The following is a 22948-nucleotide window of genomic DNA, read 5'->3' on the forward strand; positions in this document are numbered from 1 at the left end:
TAACTCAACAACAGTTCAACCTGGTAGATAATCACCATCAATATTGATCACATATCACAACCTTTGCTGCAAACTTTCAATCTGATGGGGATTTCTTTGAAGAAAGTCTCAAATGTTGGATATTTTCACTGAACTGTATATTGGCAATATAGTTCTGCAGGGTACAAAATAGATGGTGTCAGTTGGCACCAAGTTTGGACTGCAGGATGGAAGAGGCAGAATCTCCTGGCTTTAAGGTCATCTTTGCTCTATGTGCTGGTGCTTTATTGCAGTGATATTGGAATTTGTCAATTTTTGGAGTGTATGGGATCATTCAAGTTGTGCTAATTTTCTGGTGGTCAACCATGGATTATCACCTACTAGGTGATGGAGAATGTCATTATCAAGATGGAATCACTATCTGGAAGGGGTTCATCCTGAAATGAGAAATCTGCATCCTTGAATTTCTTAAACCAATTGCAGCAGATCTGCCTGTTGGCTGTATTCTTGCCAAATGCCTTGCAGATGAGATCATGAGCCTTTATTGCATTGAGGCCAATTTTGAAGTGATAGAGCAACAGCATATGAATGTGTTCTTTTGAAAATTTCATATTGTCAGACATTGCTCATTTCCAATGAACTATGTGATGAAACACTCTGATTACTCTATTTACATAATCACATTATATGTTCTATAAAATTTTTCCAGTTGTTTCTAAAAAAATCAATATGTCTAAATTTCACCTTTACAATCTGATAGTTTTTTAATATCAAAGTACACAAAACATAGATATTGAGTTTTCAAAAGGAATTGCAAATTGTTGTTAACATGAAAATCATCTTAAATTACCAACTCACTATTCCATTACAATCTAAAAATTGTTGTCTATTTATTAGAAATATTTCAATAAATAACAATAAATCATAGGTAAAAATGAAACTCTTGCTGATATCAGTATTTTATTTAATCACTATCAATGAGTAGCTTATGATAAGTAATCTATCAATGAAGTGGAAAAAAAGAGTATAATTTGTCTCACTGCTACTTCAATTTTAAATAAAAAAACAAGATAAAAGTTTTCTTTGCAATTATAACTTTGAGATGTTTTTGACTGAATAAAATCAAAATTTCACTGAAAATCAAATTGTCAATCAGATGTTTTTGATTTTATTAGAAAGTCTGTAACCATAAAATACAAAACTACACAACTAAAATACAAAAACTATGCACTTTTTTAAATGTAGAATTATCATTTATAAAATTAACTCGATAACTGAACAGTATGATCAGAAAAAAACAAAATAATTAACATATATTTTGTATGTTTTCTGATTATAAGTTCAAATTTTATAATAATACTAGCTTTGCATTAATACGTGTGCCCAGCATTGCTTGGGTTTTTAATGGATGTGAAATTGAAAGAGGATGATAAAAATAATGGTCCTAGTAACTAAAATGTGCATTTATTTATAAAAGATCATTCTCATCCCATTGCATAACTTTAGTGGGTTCAAATTTGACAAAAGCATTACTGGTGCTCCAACCTATAGCTCAAGGTTATCAGATGTAATCCAGCTGATTCCAACGAGTTTAAAAATTCCACTGGGTACATTAATGCCTGATCTGTCTCAAAAATGGAATTGATGGACTCATATGTTGTATAAGTTCCTGGAAGTTGTTCCTGCATATGTAAATTCAGTTTGGCAATGCATTTGTTTTAGATACCAATATTGGTCTCTTCTATATCCATTTGTAGTTTATGTAGAGTTATCAAATTAGTATCCAGATCTTCAGTGAATTTTCCATCATTGAGATGCAAAAGTTATTTAGAAAATTCTCTGCAGATATGTCTCCCAATAGATGGATCCTCATATCCATTGAAAGGCACACCTTTTTAACATGATTATACAGTAATGATGCCTTTAGGCAGGCACAAAGTAGTCAGCAGGCAAACCAACAATCCAAAAACAATCAGCCTTTATTTATGATTTTTGCCAACAGATGATGCTACATCTAAAGGCAGAAAGTCAGATGTGGAAGAAATATACCACCCCAATATTTTGGAGTAGTATATAGCTTAGTATTGATTCTAGGATCTATGTAATACTCATACAAACTTTGGTCTAGATTGGTTTAAGAGTAAAGATTTGTATAAAGGGCAATCCAACAAGAATTGATTTTTATAAATATATATAGACAGTAGTTTAATTAAATAGTAACAAATTTGCATACAGATTTTTCATAGCACTTTTTCCAATGAACTACACCTTTTCAATTTAAAATTCAGAAAAAGTAAATTCTATTTCAGAAAAGACCAAGTGATTTTCACAAAAAGTTAACATCAATGTTGTCATTGCCAGCTCCAGCATTCTAAGCTGTGTTAGAATTTTTGAGAGTAACTGACATTAATTCATTAGCAAACTGAGGCTTAAGGCAAGTTTAAAACTTGAAAAATTAACTAGCATCTCTGGTCAAGCAACAACTGAAAGATAGCATTATAGATAAAGTTAAAAAGATGCTTGTTGATACGTAACAGAACTGTTGCCAACCAAGAGATGCCAACGAAAGTTCTGCTATATTCCAATGCAGTAGTATATAATTTTAATACTAATGTGAGGATCCGAATCCAGACTTTCAGTATATTTATATCATTTGTTCATAATATCACATCATAAATAGTTATATTTTCGTTAAATAACTGTCAACTTTTATACCTGGGAGCTAAACATCTGTTAAGTTCTCAGGCCTAATAACAACGCTTTCTCATCACCTTTTGACCTAATATCTCGATTTCAACATTACAACATTGGAACAGAACAACAAAGTGAGTCAGTCGTCGCCCTTCCCTCTTGGATTAAAGTCAGCAAAATTTTCCATGTGTCAGTGACAATTTCTGTGCTCAATCAGTACCCTATCGGATTTTTCCCATTACTTTCCATTGTGCCTAGAAGAACTTTCTTGATCCAGACCAAGCCAGCGATCAAAATCCTCACCCTCAAGATCCTAATCTCAATCTCAATCAAGATATCATAAAAGATATTTATCGACATGCGAAACTTCTGTAAACTCTCTCTCGCAGGAATCGGAAAAACCGTAATATCAAATATATCTAATATCTATCAAATCGTAGAAATGTATCAAAAAGCTAGCATATTTAAAATTGAAATATTGTATGGCCTCTCGTTACCCATTAAACAGTTGTTACATTAACCCATCTTTGAGTAAGTCACTTCCGGTGCGTTGTCTCTCCCTCCTTCCCAAATCTGATCGTTCTGTTACGCAACTGCTCGTGTGACCTATTTAACGCGGTTTCCGTGGTTATCCTGACAGGGCATCGAAGAGGTGCCGACCCTTCGGTCACAGTAAATGAACTAAGATCTAATAAATTACACACATTACAATTATCAAAAAACTTATTCTGCATTAAATTTAAAGTCAAACCTGTGATTATCAGTCACTTATTCATGATTGACATGAAGTGTACGAGGCAAATTGCATTTCATAGAAACACGTTTTTATTAAAATGTTGAGACACCTAACACAGAACTAAATGACAATACTGTCACATTTGGGAGCTAAGAAGATTTTTTGTTGGTCCACTAAGGTCCTACAAACCAAATATGCAGTAGATACAAGAAAAAAAAAATTATTTACATGTGATATGTCAATAACAAGAACAATAAAGGAAGCCAACTCTAGGACAATTACTGTGACAGTACCTGATAGTCAATTGCAGGTGGAACAATTACCAAATTTTATATACAACCACAACACACCTATATATATATATATATATAATAGTAAAAATAAAAAAAATTTTTTTATCATCTTTTGAAAGTAATTAGATTATAAAAATATTAAACAATAAATTTGACCCCTACAAATAACAAAAAAATTTTAAATTAAGTATAATTTTAGTTTGTTTCTTTTTATTTTCAAAACATTAATTTCTAACCTAATTCTCCGAAAAGAAATCACTCTATTTTAGATGACTTATTTATGATAAAGGTAGATTTGTGTGCCATCAAATAACAAATTAGATATAGCAAGAAAAAATTTCATCTAAAATTGCAATAGTGACAGTTTTCATAATAGACAAAAGCCTTAAATCATGATTTGAGAAAATTTAATTGCTCTTCCAGTCGACAAGAAAATGCATTATACAAGGTGTATTAATCATCATGTGAATGACATCTTTCTATGACAGTAAAAACATGATGGATAGTGTAATAATATTTAATGCTTTTACGTCAAACAACCGTAATTGGCACAATTAAATATGTGTTTAAATATTTTTCAAATATTCCAAATTCATTGTTAAATGTCACGAAAATATAAATAATTATCATTATCATTTGTAAATAATTTCATGCCTGACAATTTTATTAAGATTCTATCTTAATAATTAATTCAAAAATTTTATATTTGTAATGATTAAGATGTGAACAAATTTAATTATTATTTCAACTTAAAACGTTTCATTTAAGGAATGTATTAAGTGTTAGTACCTTATTGGTGAGAGTTTGAAATTTGCAAAAAGTATGGAATTTTATTTTTTAATTATAAGAATATCTTGTAAATGTTTGCTTGTATGAGATATATTCAATATATATTTTGTATGTGTAAGTAATGAATAATAATGAAGGATACATTTTCATGTATAGCTTCTGTCAAGCTTCTCAAACAAACAATGCACACTTGACATGACAATATAGAATATAGCTTTCATTGTTTAACACACTCAAAAATTTTATCTTAGATACTATTCAACTTACTTGTGTATTGTGTATCTTTCTTCATATTTAATATAATTTGTTCATTTGTCTCGGTAATAAATTTTTTAAAGACTTGTTCTTAGCCTATTCTAATTTATAAAATTATAAGAATGAATAATGTTTATCATCATAAGAATATATTGTATTCTAATATAGATTTAGTTATATATAAATTATATTAAAATGTATCAATTAATTTATTATTATTTTATTAAAAATTTAAGAAAGATACTACTGTTCATATGTATTGTTTAAGTTCAAAGGAACAAATTACAGTTATTATTTTTACCATATTAACAGAATAATTATGCATATGTTCTGATAAATTTTACTTACAAGAAAATGTAATTTGTCAAAATGTTTCTGCATTAAAATTTTTCTTTAAGTTAATTAATTGTAATTTAACTAACTAAACTAACTGTAAACATTCAATTTTATTTTCTCATCTATTCATGTATGCTATTGGTATTTTACATTTTAAATTGATTACAATACATAACAGACTGCATCTACAAATGAATGTAAGAAGAAAAAAAAGCATTCAAAACAAGGTAACAAATTTCTTTATAAATTGTAGCACAATAATAAACAACAAGAGAATAAAATCTAAAGAATGTAAAGTGCAATGATATTAAATAACTTCTTGACACTGGAGTTTCTAATGAACTTATTCTCATAATTGATTGTTGTTAATGGATGTGAAAGTCTTTTCTATCTGTCTCTGTTAGAATGGAATGTTGTGCCTTTTCTTCCATTATAACTTATTCAAGGTCAGTTCATATTTCTGACAGTTCAGTGTTTAAGATTAATGAAAAAAACTATTTTTTTTTTCTTTTGCTGTTTCTATAGACTGGCACAAACTCTCGTCTGGCAGCAGACGTACATACACATTTATAGGAGTGGTCTGTCAAATGAATCTAGCTTGAGAGGTCAGGGACACAATAAAAGTTCAGGTATTCAGTGAAGATGGTAATAAAAGCTATTAAACAAGTCCAATCCACTTTTCACCTGTATGTGTGCCCCTGCTATCCATCATTTGAGAAATGAAATGTCATTTTTTTCCATCTGTCCAACAGTACTTGAAACTATCTTCTCATTATTAATCACAGATTTTTATCAAGGGTGAAATAGGGAGAACGATTGAAGTAGATCTGAGTTTCTCCACGTAATAACAGCATTCTGTTAATATGGACGGAAAAAGTACATTCTCCGTTTCTCTGCTATAGAATTACATGTTCAAGGTCCTTTTTGACAAATTTATACAACTGCTTATCCCTTTTGGTCGTGAATGGGAAATCAACTTCTATTTTATGTCGACGTTTAATGCATAAACATGTAACACGCGAAAAAACCAATAATAAATAACTGTTGCAAATAATAAAATTTTCTCGTTTCATTTGTACATCAGAAAAAGGTTACTAATTTAAATTCAGAAAAAGAAATGGACATTTTGAATATGTTTATTAGTTTTTGTTTATATGAAATGAGAATGTTTTATTAAGTAAAAATTATTCAGCATTTTTTATTGCAAGCAGAGAATAAGTAAACTTATAAATAATATGTATATAAACAGTTTTAGAATAAAAAACTAAAGATTCAACTTTGTTGACAGTTAAATCAACATATCCTACATATACATATAATTTGTAATATATGATTTAAAAGGCAATAAAATCTCGATCACTTTGTATAATTTGAGTGGCAATGGCATCACAAACAAATATTTCTTGTTCTTAAAGTTTGTATCTGCACTGTTTTCATCACAGATATTAAGAATGTTATGTCTAACTGTAACTTACATTTCTGATTAGATGTCTCTTGTGGGGATGATGGAGTGCCTGGAGTGCTACCTGCTTTAGTAGAAGCAGGACTGGCTGTAACTTTGGTACCCAAAGCTGCAAGTGTTAGAATTGTTGTGGTCATATTCGGTGGCAATATAACCTGAAATTAAATTACATTAACCGTTAATACAAAAATGTATATTTTATATTTCAATACAAATTATGAAATCAATGCATTTCAATTATCATTTATGAACTTTATCTTAAACAAAATAATTATTTTCAATTTTTTTTTTTTTTTTAATATTTAGTAGTTCAATAAGTAANCATGTGAATGAAAGTTATTATTAAAATAAAAGTATAAGTTCTATAACTTGAATTATTGTTTTATTGTGGATAAATATGAAAACTTCTCATTGAATTCATATAAATCTTACTTTTAAGCAATGGTAATGTGTTTGCTTTCTATTATGAGTACAGTTTGAAAATTTGTCAGAACAATCATCCATAGGACTATAACGCATAAAGCCATGTTGTAAAGATTCATCTCTTTTCTTGTGCCATTTAAAGTGACGAATCATCTCTTCCTTCTTTACAAATACCTAATACAAACAGATTTTTGTTTTATTTAGTGTACATTTTAAAACATAGAACATACTGAAAATTTAAAAAATTATATAAAAACCAAGCATAAAACTAAACTAAATCATTCTTAACTACAAATTTTACTATAAAATAACAATAATTTTCATTATATCAAAAAATTAATTTTAAATGAATGTGTGTTTTATTTAAGCACAGCATTTTCAACTTTTTCATATGGTTATTTTAGAAGAATGTATTAAAAACAAGCAAATTTCTTTTTTAAACTGAAATTATAAAAAATAAATAACTTAAAAGTATAGAATATGCATTAACAGAATTCCAAAAATTAATATATTCTCATTAAGAAAAACTTTTATGTAAATTCTGAATAATTATTAATTGCTAGTTACATAGAATTGTACTATGTAAAACAAGACTATATATATGTACCAAAAAGAAATAAACAGTTGAATCATAATAAATTCTTGAATGAACAATTGTAATTCATAATTGTAAATAAGTTAAAGCTCAAGAAAAAAATTAATAAAGTGTTAAATCTGAACTAGTACCTGAAAAATAAATTAGAATCTGAAATGTTATAAATAGAAATTTTATAATGTTCTGTATACTGTCATATTTTCTCTATAAATAGTGGATTTTATAAATTGTTTGATTTTGTTTATGAATTATAAGTTATTCTGTACAAATTATAATGATTATGTTAATATATTTTTATAAATTATTTATGCAGCAGAACAATTCACTGGTTTGTTGTATAAATTTTGAGCATTGCCTTCACTGGCATGAATATAATGACAAAAAATACACTATATTTGTCAGTATAAAATGTGTAACATTACAGTATTTACAAATTTTAAATAATTTATAATTTCTTTCAAAACTAAATGTAAAACATATATTCATATGTGTAATTTTCTTAAAAATAATCTCTTGTTTTATTATTCTCAGGCAGTATATTCATCATTTATTATTTGATTTCAGTAAATACATTTTTTACATACTCAAAATAAACATTTTTCTTTATAAAAACCATTTTAGAGTTATTTACATGTACAAATGTACTGATCTTTTTCTTCCAAAAAATTTCCATGTAAAAGAGATGCTTTCATTAATTATGTATCTTACTTACTAACAAATATAGTTATTTTATAAATTATTATTTTATCATATCTGATTATAAAATTTCTAGAAATAAATAAAATATTTAATTGATTATATAAATATTTTTGATCATTTAAGATAATTTGGATTAAACAGTCATATGAAATTAAAAATTCCAAAATGTACTTTTATAAATAAGATATTTATTTCTTGAAATTTTTATTTTCAAAATTATGTCTTAATTATAAAAAACCACAACAAAAAAAAAGTCTCATAACAAAATTTAGTGAATTTTATCAAAAGAAGAAATACTATATTTATAATTATTCTATTTTTGAGAAAATTCAGTTATCTGATTATTAAAGTTATGAAAAATATAATAAATATGAAATTAATGAGAAATTAGTAGATGGAACAAAAAATACTGACTTTGGAATTACAGTCCAAGCAATGAAAATGTTCCCTATAATTTAAGTCTTTACAATAATTGCTGCCACATTCCAGAGCACTTGAAAATCTGAAATATAAGCGACAACAGCTATATGCATCATAATAGCTGATGGGAAATGCAGTGCACGTTATTGCAATCAGTTTGGTTATGAAATAAATAGCAACACTCATTACGAGATCATAACGTCAATATAAGAATTGTATTTGTTACAAAATTCTCACAACGAATAAAGCTACGAGTCGAATTTTGCATTATTATTCATAAAGATTTTTAATTTTTAAATTTAGTAGTTATGATCTTATAATGAAATGAACAAAAAATAAGAAATAGCAATGCTGTTTTGCTTATTAATGCATAACTAAAAAATAAAATAATAAATCAATTATTGATTTCTTTAGTTAGGAATGAATGAATTTGTTAAGTTGTTGCTTTGAATAAAATAAAAATTAATTATTATTATTTATAATCAACTCACCTTTTGACGTAACGAGAATAATCAATCGGTACAGGTTTCTGATCTTTAATAGCATTACTCGCATTTATTAATACTGCAAAATCAGAAAATTTGTAATTAATTAATATTATATTACTTTAAATTAAAATATAAAATTCACATCATAATTATGAGATGCTAATAAATTTTTCCAAGTAACAGTAAGAAAATGCTTCATTATAAGAATTTTAAAAATTTACTACTTGCTCTATCATTACAAATAACATCTTTCATAAACAAGAGTTTACATAATAAACAATAGAGCATTAATTTCCAGAATAGGAAATTTTTCTCACTGTTCTATAATAAAAAAAAATGCACTTTCTAATTTAAATAATTTTTTTAACTTTTAATAAGAAAATAATTTATTTATTTTTATTAAGTTATATAACAGAATATGATTAATATTTCAATTTTACACTTTAATATTTAATTTGAGTTTTTCTATTTCATATTTGTTAATTTATATTACATGCTTTTATTATATTGTATGAGTCTATTGTTATGATAATTGGAATAGTTTACTGAAACTGCACTAACAATAGAGAATTCTGCCACGATTTTTATGTGTATTTTACACACATTTTACAAATAAAAATTAATTTGTTTAGTAGACACAAAGCATTTAATTAATAAAATTCAAAATGTTTTATGCTTATTTGGTTAATATCAGTTTCAAAAATTTTAAGAATTTAATATTAACATTTAAAACTGAATTTTATGCATGTTTTTACATATATAAATTAAAAATTATACAACTTAAATATAAAATATTAACAAAATGCCCAACATTTAAAGCATTTCAATTTGAATAAATATTTCATTTCTATAGAAAAAAAAAATTATTAATTTAAACTTGTAAAAATGGAGGACTTTTATATATTTAAATCATATAAAAATAATTAAAGAATCCATAAGACACGGTTCTTAAATATATTAAAAAATATTTTTTAATTAAATCAACTTGACCAAGACCATCAATTGCAATATCCAAAACATTTTAAACATTTAAAAATCTTTATAACTTTATAGATAAATCTAGTTAAAGAAAGATTTTAATATATTCATAAAATATTGCAACTTCTAAAGTTATAGAAACCAAATGAGTATATATTGATAGTCACAAGGCCAAGACAGTTAATTTAAGGAACCAGCCTACTGATCTGAGGGAACCAAAATCAAATCAAAGCACTTGGAATTTTTCATGGAGTGTCTGTCTTGGATATATCAGATCCCATCCCGCACCACCCATTGTGGATTTGACCTAACCCGTGATAGGTACAATTAAAAGACTCTCTTAGTGCCTATAGGCAGGAGTTAAAGAAAAAAAAAATGGAATAAATTTTCATATTAAATTAAGTATATATTATATTTAAGATCAGTATAAAATATGATATTTAATAAAATATTTTATTAAACCCAATTTATTCATAGTCAGTCATTTTAAAATCACTTAATTAAAATCATTTAAAAAAAAAAACAGTTTAAATTTAAATAATGAAACAAATTATGTTATATTATAGAAAAACAAATTAAATTTTCCAACTTTTTAGAAATGCTGATTTAACTTTTGCATAATCTTCTATTACATAATATATAAAAAAAGATGTATATACATTGATATGGATTAATGAAAACATTGATTTCATTTAAGATCTAATCAATGTTTACCAATTTAAATTATAATTAATTTATCTTATCAAAATAACAAATAATAAATTCTCGTCAATATTAAGAAGTCATTCCGGTTTGATCAAAAACTTGTCTAATTTTCAACAGAAGTAGAAAATTAAAGAAATAATTAATAATTAAATTGTAAATGAATTATTATAAACACAATTCAAATTCCCTTTAAAATTTTGCAATTAATAAATATCTGCTAAGTGACTGGATAACATTTATCATTACGCCCACAACTTTCTAATGGTGGTGATAACAGAAGTCTAAACTGCAGATAAGATAGAACATGCAATGATAAACATCTTTCTAAATAGAATAGTTAACTCCTTGAAATATCTTATTCTATAAATTAGGAAAACCAAAAATATATATATATATATATATATAATAGTAAAAATAAAAAAAATTTTTTTATCATCTTTTGAAAGTAATTAGATTATAAAAATATTAAACAATAAATTTGACCCCTACAAATAACAAAAAAATTTTAAATTAAGTATAATTTTAGTTTGTTTCTTTTTATTTTCAAAACATTAATTTCTAACCTAATTCTCCGAAAAGAAATCACTCTATTTTAGATGACTTATTTATGATAAAGGTAGATTTGTGTGCCATCAAATAACAAATTAGATATAGCAAGAAAAAATTTCATCTAAAATTGCAATAGTGACAGTTTTCATAATAGACAAAAGCCTTAAATCATGATTTGAGAAAATTTAATTGCTCTTCCAGTCGACAAGAAAATGCATTATACAAGGTGTATTAATCATCATGTGAATGACATCTTTCTATGACAGTAAAAACATGATGGATAGTGTAATAATATTTAATGCTTTTACGTCAAACAACCGTAATTTGCACAATTAAATATGTGTTTAAATATTTTTCAAATATTCCAAATTCATTGTTAAATGTCACGAAAATATAAATAATTATCATTATCATTTGTAAATAATTTCATGCCTGACAATTTTATTAAGATTCTATCTTAATAATTAATTCAAAAATTTTATATTTGTAATGATTAAGATGTGAACAAATTTAATTATTATTTCAACTTAAAACGTTTCATTTAAGGAATGTATTAAGTGTTAGTACCTTATTGGTGAGAGTTTGAAATTTGCAAAAAGTATGGAATTTTATTTTTTAATTATAAGAATATCTTGTAAATGTTTGCTTGTATGAGATATATTCAATATATATTTTGTATGTGTAAGTAATGAATAATAATGAAGGATACATTTTCATGTATAGCTTCTGTCAAGCTTCTCAAACAAACAATGCACACTTGACATGACAATATAGAATATAGCTTTCATTGTTTAACACACTCAAAAATTTTATCTTAGATACTATTCAACTTACTTGTGTATTGTGTATCTTTCTTCATATTTAATATAATTTGTTCATTTGTCTCGGTAATAAATTTTTTAAAGACTTGTTCTTAGCCTATTCTAATTTATAAAATTATAAGAATGAATAATGTTTATCATCATAAGAATATATTGTATTCTAATATAGATTTAGTTATATATAAATTATATTAAAATGTATCAATTAATTTATTATTATTTTATTAAAAATTTAAGAAAGATACTACTGTTCATATGTATTGTTTAAGTTCAAAGGAACAAATTACAGTTATTATTTTTACCATATTAACAGAATAATTATGCATATGTTCTGATAAATTTTACTTACAAGAAAATGTAATTTGTCAAAATGTTTCTGCATTAAAATTTTTCTTTAAGTTAATTAATTGTAATTTAACTAACTAAACTAACTGTAAACATTCAATTTTATTTTCTCATCTATTCATGTATGCTATTGGTATTTTACATTTTAAATTGATTACAATACATAACAGACTGCATCTACAAATGAATGTAAGAAGAAAAAAAAGCATTCAAAACAAGGTAACAAATTTCTTTATAAATTGTAGCACAATAATAAACAACAAGAGAATAAAATCTAAAGAATGTAAAGTGCAATGATATTAAATAACTTCTTGACACTGGAGTTTCTAATGAACTTATTCTCATAATTGATTGTTGTTAATGGATGTGAAAGTCTTTTCTATCTGTCTCTGTTAGAATGGAATGTTGTGCCTTTTCTTCCATTATAACTTATTCAAGGTCAGTTCATATTTCTGACAGTTCAGTGTTTAAGATTAATGAAAAAAACTATTTTTTTTTTCTTTTGCTGTTTCTATAGACTGGCACAAACTCTCGTCTGGCAGCAGACGTACATACACATTTATAGGAGTGGTCTGTCAAATGAATCTAGCTTGAGAGGTCAGGGACACAATAAAAGTTCAGGTATTCAGTGAAGATGGTAATAAAAGCTATTAAACAAGTCCAATCCACTTTTCACCTGTATGTGTGCCCCTGCTATCCATCATTTGAGAAATGAAATGTCATTTTTTTCCATCTGTCCAACAGTACTTGAAACTATCTTCTCATTATTAATCACAGATTTTTATCAAGGGTGAAATAGGGAGAACGATTGAAGTAGATCTGAGTTTCTCCACGTAATAACAGCATTCTGTTAATATGGACGGAAAAAGTACATTCTCCGTTTCTCTGCTATAGAATTACACGTTCAAGGTCCTTTTTGACAAATTTATACAACTGCTTATCCCTTTTGGTCGTGAATGGGAAATCAACTTCTATTTTATGTCGACGTTTAATGCATAAACATGTAACACGCGAAAAAACCAATAATAAATAACTGTTGCAAATAATAAAATTTTCTCGTTTCATTTGTACATCAGAAAAAGGTTACTAATTTAAATTCAGAAAAAGAAATGGACATTTTGAATATGTTTATTAGTTTTTGTTTATATGAAATGAGAATGTTTTATTAAGTAAAAATTATTCAGCATTTTTTATTGCAAGCAGAGAATAAGTAAACTTATAAATAATATGTATATAAACAGTTTTAGAATAAAAAACTAAAGATTCAACTTTGTTGACAGTTAAATCAACATATCCTACATATACATATAATTTGTAATATATGATTTAAAAGGCAATAAAATCTCGATCACTTTGTATAATTTGAGTGGCAATGGCATCACAAACAAATATTTCTTGTTCTTAAAGTTTGTATCTGCACTGTTTTCATCACAGATATTAAGAATGTTATGTCTAACTGTAACTTACATTTCTGATTAGATGTCTCTTGTGGGGATGATGGAGTGCCTGGAGTGCTACCTGCTTTAGTAGAAGCAGGACTGGCTGTAACTTTGGTACCCAAAGCTGCAAGTGTTAGAATTGTTGTGGTCATATTCGGTGGCAATATAACCTGAAATTAAATTACATTAACCGTTAATACAAAAATGTATATTTTATATTTCAATACAAATTATGAAATCAATGCATTTCAATTATCATTTATGAACTTTATCCTAAACAAAATAATTATTTTCAATTTTTTTTTTTTTTTTAATATTTAGTAGTTCAATAAGTAATCTGATGATCACAATATTGTGTTTCAACGTCAATTTATTGTAATATATTTAGAAAATACGATGAATGTTTCTACTTTACCGAAGATATTAAACAGAATATACGAAGCAAATGAAGAAAAAGCAATTTTATTATAATCTTATTCATCCTTTCCTGTTTTATAATTACTATCATTTAATACGAAATACTCGGAACAGAAACATCACATAGCTGACACGTGTTGAGACAACTTGAATTTGAAAAAAGAAATTGACATTCACGTGAAACATTTGAACCATTAGACACGAACGTGAGATAACTTCTTCTGCTCTATTGGTTACTTAAGAGTCACGTGAACCAAGTTAATTTTCGAAAGAAAATAGAATTCGTTTTATTATTTTATTAAAAATATTTTAGAGATTTTGAGTAATTTTAATTTATTCCACGAAAATATCAAGCTTGAGAAAATATTTAACAATTTTTTATAAAAATTTATTTTAAAATTAATAGACACTAGATGTCGCTACTTATGATTAAAATACGAAATTTGTTAAAATTTTATTTTGAAATTAAAAAATAATTAAATTTTCATTAATAATTACATTTATATTAAAAAAAATTGTTAAAGCGTTATAAAATGTAATAATATAATATCGCTTTTTGTTTAAGTAATTTTGAAAATTAAAAGTAAAATAAATAAAGTGTGGTACATATTAAATGTTATTGAAAAAATATTAATAGCGAATTATGTAACTGATAACTGGAATATTTTTAAATAAATTTAACGTTGCGATTGGATGAATAGACATCAGATAACAATAACTATCATCTGACGTTTTCGGTTCAAGACTCATAACAAATACCCCGCAGCTTCGGCTCTTCGTTACACACGTGGATCAGAGAGGCCAAGCGCGTGTACAAGAAGCCCAGGAGCAAAACCTTAAACAATCATGCCTTTATGGCACTTTGAAGGCTGCAGGCACCACGAAATTCCTTTCCGAGTTCCTGCTCCAACCACTTTGCGTGTTACAGAAATGTGATATTAGATGTAAAGAGAAAAAAAAACTAGCTTCATAAAATATATAATAAAATTTAAAAAAAAATAATAATTAATTTATTAATTAATTAAAAGCAAGAAATCTTAAATATACCTTTGGATTCCCTATAATATTGTCGGACGGTAACTGCGACATGCTATCCACAACCGAAGATTGCAGACATTCTTCCGATTGCTGAAGGATGGATTCTTGCATGGGAGGTGATAAGCGAGAGTTTTTGCAATTTGGAGGAGAATCTTCTCTATAATGAGGTTCGGATGCTGGCATATTACTCAAAGGCACCATGTAAGGTAGATGTTGAGCCGGCATACTCTCCAATATCTTCCCTACACCCCCAAAAAAACAAAGTAAATTTAAATTATTTTCATGTTTCCATTTTCTTTGAGTTATTACTATTAATTATCATTTCAATAAAATTTTTAATTATGAAAAGAAATTTTAAACTTTTATCTAATTTGAGATATTAAAAAATGAAAAAAGAAAACAATTATTATCAAAACGTCTAAGAAATTAATTTTTTTTTCCTGTGTTCATTTTTGCCAAGCACATTTTCGTTCTCACCAATTCTCAGAACAAAAGCTTTTTTTATTTTTTTTCTTGTTGTTTTTTTAATCTTTTGGCAAAATTATCATCGTGACAAGACATGCATTATTAACCAAACGGCTTGTGGTCCACCTTATTATTCACATGGCTGCTTTTTGATATCTCGTCTCAACAAAGAAAACAATTCGGAGGGAGATGAAGAGAGAATAGAATAAAAAAGAAGAAGAAGAGAAAAAAAAGAAGAAGAAGAATCGAATATATATGTAATTATAAACGTTGTGTGTCAGTAACTCACGACAGAGTAATGTTCAGTGATGTGTTACCTACCCCAACAAATATTATCCAGTGACAGATACACATTGTTTTTCCATCACTAGATACTGGTAGCAGCACCCAGTACGTGTCTTCGTGAGTTGTCTACTGTCCACGGCATAAATTACTATGACAGTTAAAAGGGGATAAAAGTGACACACGAGTCAACAACAGATATGCTTGAGAAGTAGCGCCTCAGTCTAGTTCTCTATGTCAATCTTGAGGCGGAATTGTGGGGAAAGGGGCATTAAAAAGGGAGTAAGAGAAACAAAAAAAAATGACCTTGGTTAAATCGTCATTGAGGCTGCTGTTAAGGACGTGTTTTGAGCTTATATCAGTAAGGTCAACAGTTCATCGCATACCTGTTTTAAAAAGTCTGAATTACTCTTTATGAAAGTAGCTATAACTGGTTTTTTTTATCTTCTGTTATTTCACTTCTAAATAGCACAACTCGTTAAATAGCCACTGAGTTACGGGTTAAGAATTAGATCGATTTAAATTCTATATAATAGCATGAATTACGGCATAGGTTCATAATTGGACTTATGCATTTTCTTACTTAGCCATTGATTAGTTCTGTTGACGATAACACTCCCTTTGAAAGAGGATGGTAGAGTCGTAAAAAAATACTTATAGCTCATTGTTATTGTAGCTACTTATACTTTTAATGGAATATATAATGTTGTAAAAGTGATAACTGTATAGCTTTTTAAAAAGCGTAATTAATATTCAACTCCAAACAATCTTATACAATTTGTTGGGGTGTATTCTTACAGAACCACATCTTTCAACAGCGTATAAGAGCATGCGATTTTTTCCTCTATTTAATTCTTATTTTTTTAATGTATAAACCTTAACAGAATGAATATTAATGAATATTTTATTCGCTAATGCACAAATCTCAATCTTATCAAACCCCCAAAAAATTAAAATAAGAAAAAAAACAACCCAAAAAAAATGACTCGCCAAATTTTTTGCTAGAACGTCCATAATATATAACCAATTTTAATTTAGCAAGAGTGACGTTTGTAATTTATAAAAATTATCAAAAAAAAAAGAAAAAAATATATAATATTTTTCTTCAACCTCATAAATACGGCACATCGTGGTAATTAATCAAAGTGAACTTGATTTTTGTTAAAGGAAATCTGTAACATTAGTAAGCAGCCATGCTTTAAATCTGTACTGTTGCCTAGAATATTAAAAGAAAAAGTTATTGGCTGCATTTCGCGGAATTATATCTATAAATATGCAGATTAACATTAATAAAAATAGATTGAAGAAGTACGATAAGAATGATTTACAGTAAATAGGGTCCTATAATGATGATCAGAGCTACTTTATAGCCATTAATTTCGGATAATATGCTGAGGTATTAATCACTTCAAGAAAATAATTTTTGCAAAACTTTATGATATTTGTTTAAGAATTATTTACTAGAAAATTAATATTAAAGAAGAAGAAGAAGAAGAAAGGAAAAAAAATTGAACTTTAGAACCGTATAAAATTAAACTTAAGGGAGTATTTTATAAGAAAAAAAACACAAGCTAATTTACTTCCACTCGATAACGTTATCTCACTGAGAAATCGTAATTAATGAATAGAAATATTTAGAAAAAGAATTGTAGAAAGTCGAATGCTTTACTAGCTTATGGAAGACGAGAGGACATGGCGTTAAATTAAATAAAAAATTAAAAAGGAAAAAATGAAGCTTCAGGGTATCAAGAAAATGATTCAAGAATATATCTTTCGGTCGCATTCTTGAAAAGATGCTATAAAAATATTCTAATCCATTTCTTTAATGATCTAGAAAGATATATAGAAAATACCAAGAAGAAAGGACGTCTTGTATATAATAATTATAAAAATATTGTATGCAAATATTCAACCATAAATTTCGCATTAAACTCTACCCCTTTTACTAGATAAAGTAAGTGCCATGCCCCAACTTAGGTTGTAAAAATTGTATAATTTTCATAGCCAAGATGCTATATAATTTTTATTATAAGAACATTCATTACATGAGCTATTACTGGAAATATTTTCTGATAGAATTACACAGAAATTCATTTAGAAAAGAAGAATTAGCATATTGACAGTGAAATTTGAAGCTAGCATCAACAAAAGGAAGAAGTTGAGAAAATTCTCAAAATTTATAAGCATTAATTAATATAAATTTATATTTTCTACAACTTTAAAGTAACTTTTTTTTTAAGATTTATTTTCTAAATTTTAACTCATCCAATGAAAGAAACGAACTAAAAATGAACGTGAGCATATTTTTACATTCTATGAAGTCATTCGCTTGTTTACTCCATTTTTAACCCCCTAAAAATACAAAAAAAAGAGTGAAAAATTCTATAAATACTACCTCAATTCTGTGGGAGAAAAAAAATAATTATAGTATAAGTTAATATAATTTTCTACATAATTCTTTCCAGATGATAAGCTCTACACCTATCACCTGCTCATTCAATATTATGGAAAAAAATTGATCAAGCAGGTGATCAATCTTAACACAACGTCGAAAAAAAACCCACTTTATCAAACAAACTCCCAAAAAATCATAAGAAAATGTTGTAAAAATAATAATTAAATTTATTCATATTTAATCCCTTCTTTTTTTTATATTTTATTTTAGTCCTCCCCCCGAATCTAATCAACATTCTGTCATTTAAAAGTATATAAAAGTATATTTAAATACATTTATTTATGTAATTTTTTTAGGGGGGAGGTATCGAGTTTAATTACATTTTGATCGAGTTTTTCTATTGGTCAGTTGCCAGTTCGTTCACCCCATAAACGTTACGTTCATTACCAGAAATTGCTTTTATAGTAAATGATAATAAGATAATTTGTAGGCTGAGAAGTAATGAGATGAATCCTCTTGTTTGCAATTTTTAGAGTCAAGAGAAATTTTTTGAATCTGAAAATTGGCAAGAGTACAAAGTTTTATAATAAAACGAGTTAATTCTTTAAAGGAAACGGACTTATTTTTATAAATAAAAATAGAACGTACAGTACGTTCGTTTGTCGCATTTGAAGGAAGAACAAGAAGAAAAAATAAAAATTTTTAAAAATATAAAGAATTTTTTTCTTTTTTGTTATTTATTTTTAGTTACAAAGTAGAAGAAATATGTGGAATTGCTTTAAATCAGCGCTTTTTCTTTAGAAAAAAAAAATAAGGATTAAAAATTTTAAATTGTGTAGTTTAAAGTTCAAAAGTTTTATTTTTGGTAAATGTTTTAAATAATTCCGAGTACTAAAATGATCGCCCATTAAAAATGAATTGGTAAATTAAAAATAATTGCGGTAGTTCTAGGAGATAATTTATATATTTTCTAAGTAAAAATCTTCCTAATTTTTTGTTTTCCTTTTATTTAAATACAGTAGAACCTCTAATGATGGCCACCCTCAATAACGGCCAATTCTAAACATCGGTTATTTTTTCAGTAACGTTCTTTTAAACAAAAATGAATACAAATTAACCTTCAAACAACGACCATTTATTTACATTTTCGTCGGTGTCCGTCTTCAGAGGTTTCACTGCATTAAAATAGTATTTTCATCAGAAAAAAAATAAAAAATTAATTCAATAATTTTAAATCTTTTAAAATATTCCAGCGCATAACTAAATGGTACTTTCCCATTTTCTCAATTGCAAAAATCTGAAGGACATAAAATTATTATTTTAATAATTTCACGCATAATTTAATTATTAACGAGTTAGTCTAAAATTGAATTTATTTTATCACATTAATAAGCGCATATTTTATGCTAGAATAAATTACAAAAGTAAATAAATAACTCGTATTATTGATAAACAAACACAAAGAGTTGCGGATAAAACCAGAAATAATTTGGAAAATAATCAAAATTAATTATAATTTCACTGCATTTGTAGTTAAATTATTAATTTCGTGTCAGATTTAGATTTCGAGTAAATACATAAACAATTTTTTTTAAGGTTTCGACTTGTTTAAATCAGGAAGAAATGTCAACTAACAGATTTAAATACCCTTGAAAGAATATAGGAGGAAAAACCCGTATTTTTATTTCCTTGATATATAAATCTTTCAAAAAAGATTATTTTGATAATAATACAAACAATGAACAGATTTTTAATTAGTTATACACGGGGCCTCAAGAGCTGGGGGGCCCTAAAATTAGTACCTTTATTCTAGAACCTTTAGAGGAGATCCCTTTTACTATTTAGTGTTTTTGGGAATAAATAAAATATTCTTACCAACAAAAAATAAAACTAACATTAATTTATAGGAGTAGGAACCACTAAGGATCCATAAGTTTTCTCTGGATAGGGAAAAATCCCCAGTTCTGCCTTGGTTATACATCAAAAATAAAATTATATAACGTTATAGAAAAAAATAGCAATTTATATGCATTTAAACACGCAAAAATCTATTTTTCCTCCATTGTAAAGTGTCATTTAACATAAATTTAATAAAATATCCGTGTCACTAAAACATTATCATTACAAATTTATCCCATATGTCATCTATACATCACGTGTTTATCGGACCATAGCTCTAAACATTGTCTATGTTTTGTAGCTTGTTTATAGTTTATATCAAACGATTGTATAATTATTCAGCTGTAAAATTCTTCTATAATTATTTATTCAGTGTTTTAAATTAACAGGAAAGATATTAAAAAATTTACATATATATATATATATATGTGTGTGTATGTATGTATATACGTAATAACGTATGCATGTATTCACCTCTACAACAGTAAAATAATTTAAAATTCAATTTATTATTGTTATACTTTATAATTACGATCATTTCCTTTGTTAATTGCGAATAGGAGAATGATTAGAGACTAATAAAACTTTCAAAAAATGCATGAAAGTCGTCTTTATAATGTATAATTAATTTTAAAAAATAAAAGAAAGATTTAGATAAAAAGATAAAATATATTGGTCAAGCGTATCAAATGCATAAATGAATTATAAATGATCGAATAAAAATAAATATAATTATTTCTACAAGAGTTACAATGTCTCGAAATACTTTTAAGATTATAAAATATTTATTTTTTAAATTATTAATTCATTGTTTAGCCTCCTAGATGTACGAAAACTGTATCGTTTATGTGATAAATTGTGGCAATTTTACGGGTTTAAATGCCTTAATTAGTACGAAAATCATTTCAAATTTAATTATAATAAATAGTGAAGCGTTACAACTTCGTGGAGCCCAGGCAAATTTGAATTAGACGGCCCTACGTACTGTCGAGTTCAGACATTTTTCTATATAAGATTGGTTTGGGGCCTTCTGCTGGCGGGGACCCCAGTTAATTGCCCTTTTTGTTTATTGGATAATGCACCACTGACTTCGAAACCATTAAAAATGTCGCAAAAAATTGTGTGGAGTCTTAAAAACTATGAAAACCGCAACGTATTTTATCAAGTACAAACCTTGAAAACCATAAAGAAGTACGAAAAATTATGAAAATTAAAAAAAAAAAATTATGCGAAACCTCAAAGCTATGGAAATTATAAAGAAATATACGAAACCATAAAGTAAGACATAAAAAAACATCCTTAAACCCGCCATTTTACCTTAAAAAAAACAGCAAGAAAAATGTAGAAACGTAAATGAAAGCTGCAGAAATCCATAAATTTAGACACGACAAACATAAAATTCTAATTATGATTATATAAAATAACGAATTTTCTAAATTTTGAATTGTTTTCAAAGGAAAAGAATTAAAAAGAAAAAAAAGGGAGAAACAAAATTAAAATTTAATGGAGTTAGAGCAGTGAATTTGTAGCAACCAATTACTTAAATTGATTGGGAATAGTATCACTTTGATAGTTGCTACAAATTGGATGTGCCAAGTTCATTAAATTTTAATTTTTTTTTAAATTGTTTCCATGCTCTTTCTTTTAAAAAAATAAATAAATAAAAAAGAAAAGATTATTTTGTATTTAATGGCACTTTAGATGGAATTTTGATTCGATAGGTAAATTGTAATGAAAAAGTTTCATAACTTTTCCAAGTAGAAATTGATAGCGATGGGTTATAGTTTAGAGAAGAATTTGTAATTATATAAATTATTTTATGACCTTTCTAAAAAAAAAATACAATAAAATGTAAAAACCTTTAATTGTATTTTCGTAAAAAAAATAACTTAATTAAAACTAAATAATTAGCTGATAAATCATAGATTTAAGTTCTAAAAATGGGATTCGATGCAGCTTACGACTGTCAGTTTTCGAGTTTAAACGAGTTTTTTCGGGCGAAATATTTATCAATTTTAATAAAAATTTTAAAAAATAAATAATTTAAAACGTATATTTTATAAAAAATATAACATTTAGATTCATTACGTAAGAGATTATTTGAGAATTAGCTTTGCTTTATAGGAGAGAAGCAATTGCACTCTATAGTAATTTAGGAATAAATACCTAATTGTAAAAGTTATTTTAGAAGTTTTATGAAAATATAATAAAATTAACAATCTATTAATTGTATTCTTAATAAAATTAACTTAGTTAAAATTAAATAATTAACCCCGAAATAATAATTTTAAGTTCTAGAACGGATCTAAGTTCTATTTTAGAAATATTATTTATTTAAAAAATAAATAAAAAAATAACTTTTTAAATTCTAAAAGATTTTAATTGTATTTTTTTAAAAATTAACTTGTTTAGAATTAATTAATTAGTTTCTAAATCATAGTTTAAGTTC

At 26.3% G+C, this 22948-nt stretch overlaps 1 protein-coding gene across 1 annotated transcript in view; it reads right to left on the bottom strand.

Annotated features, from left to right (window-relative positions):
* The window catches only part of LOC111641526 (zinc finger protein castor homolog 1-like), a 57815-nt gene extending 42021 nt beyond the window's left edge, over positions 1 to 15794 (bottom strand). Inside the window, exons 1-6 of the mRNA XM_023387701.1 lie at positions 15468 to 15794; positions 14032 to 14173; positions 9170 to 9242; positions 8673 to 8760; positions 6974 to 7138; positions 6555 to 6702 (exon numbers count right to left, since the gene is read on the bottom strand). Coding sequence (XP_023243469.1) covers positions 6555 to 6702; positions 6974 to 7138; positions 8673 to 8760; positions 9170 to 9242; positions 14032 to 14173; positions 15468 to 15683 — 832 coding nt within the window. The 5' untranslated portion in view covers positions 15684 to 15794. The remainder of the gene's footprint in view (positions 1 to 6554; positions 6703 to 6973; positions 7139 to 8672; positions 8761 to 9169; positions 9243 to 14031; positions 14174 to 15467) is intronic.
* Between the last annotated feature and the right edge of the window lie 7154 nt (positions 15795 to 22948).

The sequence above is a fragment of the Centruroides sculpturatus genome, unplaced genomic scaffold (genome assembly GCF_000671375.1).
Source record: "Centruroides sculpturatus isolate CEXI.00-Female unplaced genomic scaffold, Cexi_2.0 scaffold1580, whole genome shotgun sequence".
Taxonomy (NCBI): domain Eukaryota; kingdom Metazoa; phylum Arthropoda; class Arachnida; order Scorpiones; family Buthidae; genus Centruroides; species Centruroides sculpturatus.